Source organism: Coffea arabica, chromosome 9e (genome assembly GCF_036785885.1).
Source record: "Coffea arabica cultivar ET-39 chromosome 9e, Coffea Arabica ET-39 HiFi, whole genome shotgun sequence".
Taxonomy (NCBI): Eukaryota; Viridiplantae; Streptophyta; class Magnoliopsida; order Gentianales; family Rubiaceae; genus Coffea; species Coffea arabica.
The window spans coordinates 18,019,690-18,022,208 of NC_092327.1; the positions used below are offsets into that span (position 1 = coordinate 18,019,690).

The 2,519-nt window shown below is 42.9% G+C and overlaps 1 protein-coding gene across 1 annotated transcript; it reads left to right on the forward strand.

Annotated features, from left to right (window-relative positions):
- The first annotated feature begins 203 nt into the window (after window positions 1–203).
- Window positions 204–824, forward strand: LOC113709977 (uncharacterized). The gene has a single exon (XM_027232824.2). The coding sequence runs from the start codon at window positions 204–206 to the stop codon at window positions 822–824; it is 621 nt and encodes a 206-aa protein (XP_027088625.2).
- The last annotated feature ends 1,695 nt before the right edge of the window (window positions 825–2,519 follow it).

Below are 2,519 nucleotides of genomic sequence, written 5' to 3' on the forward strand. Positions count from 1 at the left end.
AAATTCAGAAGGATCTGGCGGTAGCCCAGATTAATACATTTAGTGAGGCAGTGGAAAAAGCATTACGAGTTGAAAATGCGAGACTCCAAGTTAGAAATTTTCAAGTGAAGAAAAGAGGATTCCCTGGAAATAGTTCAGGGTAAGGTGATAAAGGTAACCCTCCCAAGTCTGGAAGGGGGACCGGAGGAGTGAGACTTCCGAGAATGTCAAGAGGAACCTCGCCAAGGGCTGGTCCCGTTGGACGAGGCCAACAGAGAAGTGCCTCACAGGAAAGCTCAGCCTTTGTATCCCAGGGTCCTTATAGATATTGTGGGAAACCAAACCACAAGGAGTACAACTGCTGGAGGAAGGAAAGGAAATGCTTACGCTGTGGGAGTGCGGAGCATCAAATTGCTAACTGTCCGGTTTTACCTCGAGAAGCGAGAGTGACTTCACAATCATCAAAGGCCAATTCCGGGCAATCCAAGGTGGAAGGGACGAGACCTAAGGTGCCAGCTCGGGTGTACTCCCTTGAGCAATGCCAAGTCCCTGACTCATCTGAGATCGTGGAAGGTACGATCCCTGTCTTCCATCATCTAGCAAGGATTTTGATAGACCCCTGTGCTGCCCATTCCTTTGTTAACCCCTATTTTATGTGCGGAATTGATATAAAATCTGTTAGGTTGCCTTATGACTTGGAAGTTAGTACTCCTACGGGGGACCAACGTTTGATCACTAGTATGATGTATGCTAATTGTGAAATTTGGGTAGGAGAGAGGAAGCTATTGGAGAATCTTATAAGTTTAGCTATTAAGAGGTACGACGTTATATTGGGAATGGACTAGTTAGCTGTAGACACCAAATTTTTAAGGAGTTTCGTTTGTTATTATTTCTATTTTTGATTAATTTCATTTTTATTTTTATTTTTATTTTTTAAGTCATTTTATCATTTAATTAAACTTTAATCATTTAATTTTCAATTTAATGTTGTTTCGATGTTAGGGTTTTACTTTATCTTATTTTATTTTTTTGTTTTTGCACATAAGCCTATTTTGGTGGATGAGATCTTGGCCTTTCATCTTAGGTTTAGTTTTTCTTTAGGGGAGGTGCCTTAAAAGGAAAGGGAGCCGCAAAACAAAGGAGGGGACTGGAGTCTAAGGCAACGGACGAGGGAAAGAAAAGAATACAGAGCAAGGAAAAAACAGGGGAGGTTACGGGCAAAAACCGAAAATGAAAATGAAAAAACAGAGAGGGGCGGCTGAAAAAAAGGGAGAGCTTCGTGAGGCAGGGGAGTTTCGTCTGAGAAGGGAGCTACGGCTGAGACAAGAAAAACAAAAGGGGGCTAAGAAGCAAAAAAAAACAGAGGGTGCCAATTAGAGAGGAAATGGAGGGCGGCTAAGGGGAAAAATCTGGAGAAGAGGGGAGAGTTTTCGGGTGAGGCCAGAAACCGAGAGAAAAGCTACGGCTGAAGGAGCAAGGCTTCGGACAGAAATGAAAAACTAAGGAAAGGGCCAAAGGAAAGCTTCAGGCGTCTGGGAAGAAGCAAGAAAAACAGAGGAGGCTGCCTCTGTTTTCTTCTTTTTTTCCTTTTCGCGCACCGCCGCCCACCCCAAATCTCCTCTCTCTCCCCCACGCCTTCTGCCATTGCCACCACCGCGCGCAACTTCCATCGAAACCACTGCAGCTGTGAGGGTGAAAGTCAAGGCCCTTTACAAGATTCCACCCTCTCGATCACAGCTTGCAATTATACCGGTGAAAAGAAAGCTGCCACCAGCATCCAAAGCCGCGGCATCGGCAGCTGCCACCCAGGAAGTAAAGCCAACTAAAAGGTGGAGAAGAAGGGAGTTGAAGCCGTGGCGCCCGCTGCCTAAAATCACTCAAACCTGTATCAGAGGAACCACTGTTAGAGGCCATCGTGAGGTAACCTATCCATTTACATTTCAGTCTTTTGTCAAAATATATTTGCCGTGAGGTTGGCGTCTCAATTTTTGTTTGTCGATTCTTCATGTCCTTTTGGAATACACGTATGCTGTATGTTGATTGGAATGTGTCTCTTGGGTTGCTGATAGTATTTTGGCTAATTATAATATCGATTGAGCAAAAATCAGTGAAATTTTTGATGCCCAGTTGGTGTTCGATGAAATGACCAATTGAATGTTATACTCGGAAAAGCGATTTGTCTGCATTTGCGCATGTGAAGAAACAAACGAACAACAATTTCAATGTTGTTTCAGAACATAATAATTGATTTCTAGGGTAGAAAGAAGAATTTTGATCTTGATACATTGGCATGCGACTGTCTCTGTTTTCCTTTTCGGGCTCTGCTTTTTCTTTTGTATGGATTCGAATTGACGGCATGAAATTGGCTTGAGGAACAGTTTGAGTGAGTTTTATGCTTTGGGTTGAAATTTGCTGATTCTTTGGTGATCATTCGTCCGCAAAAGAAAGATGAAGATGGCAACTCCCATTTGCCCGTTTGGAAAAATGATTATTTGTATAATCTGTAATCTCATTCCCATGATTTCCTTTTTTTTTTTTCC

Excerpts from the sequence above, each read along its gene's own strand:
- LOC113709977 (XM_027232824.2), top strand. The coding sequence starts at position 204 with ATGTCAAGAGGAACCTCGCCAAGGGCTGGTCCCGTTGGACGAGGCCAA.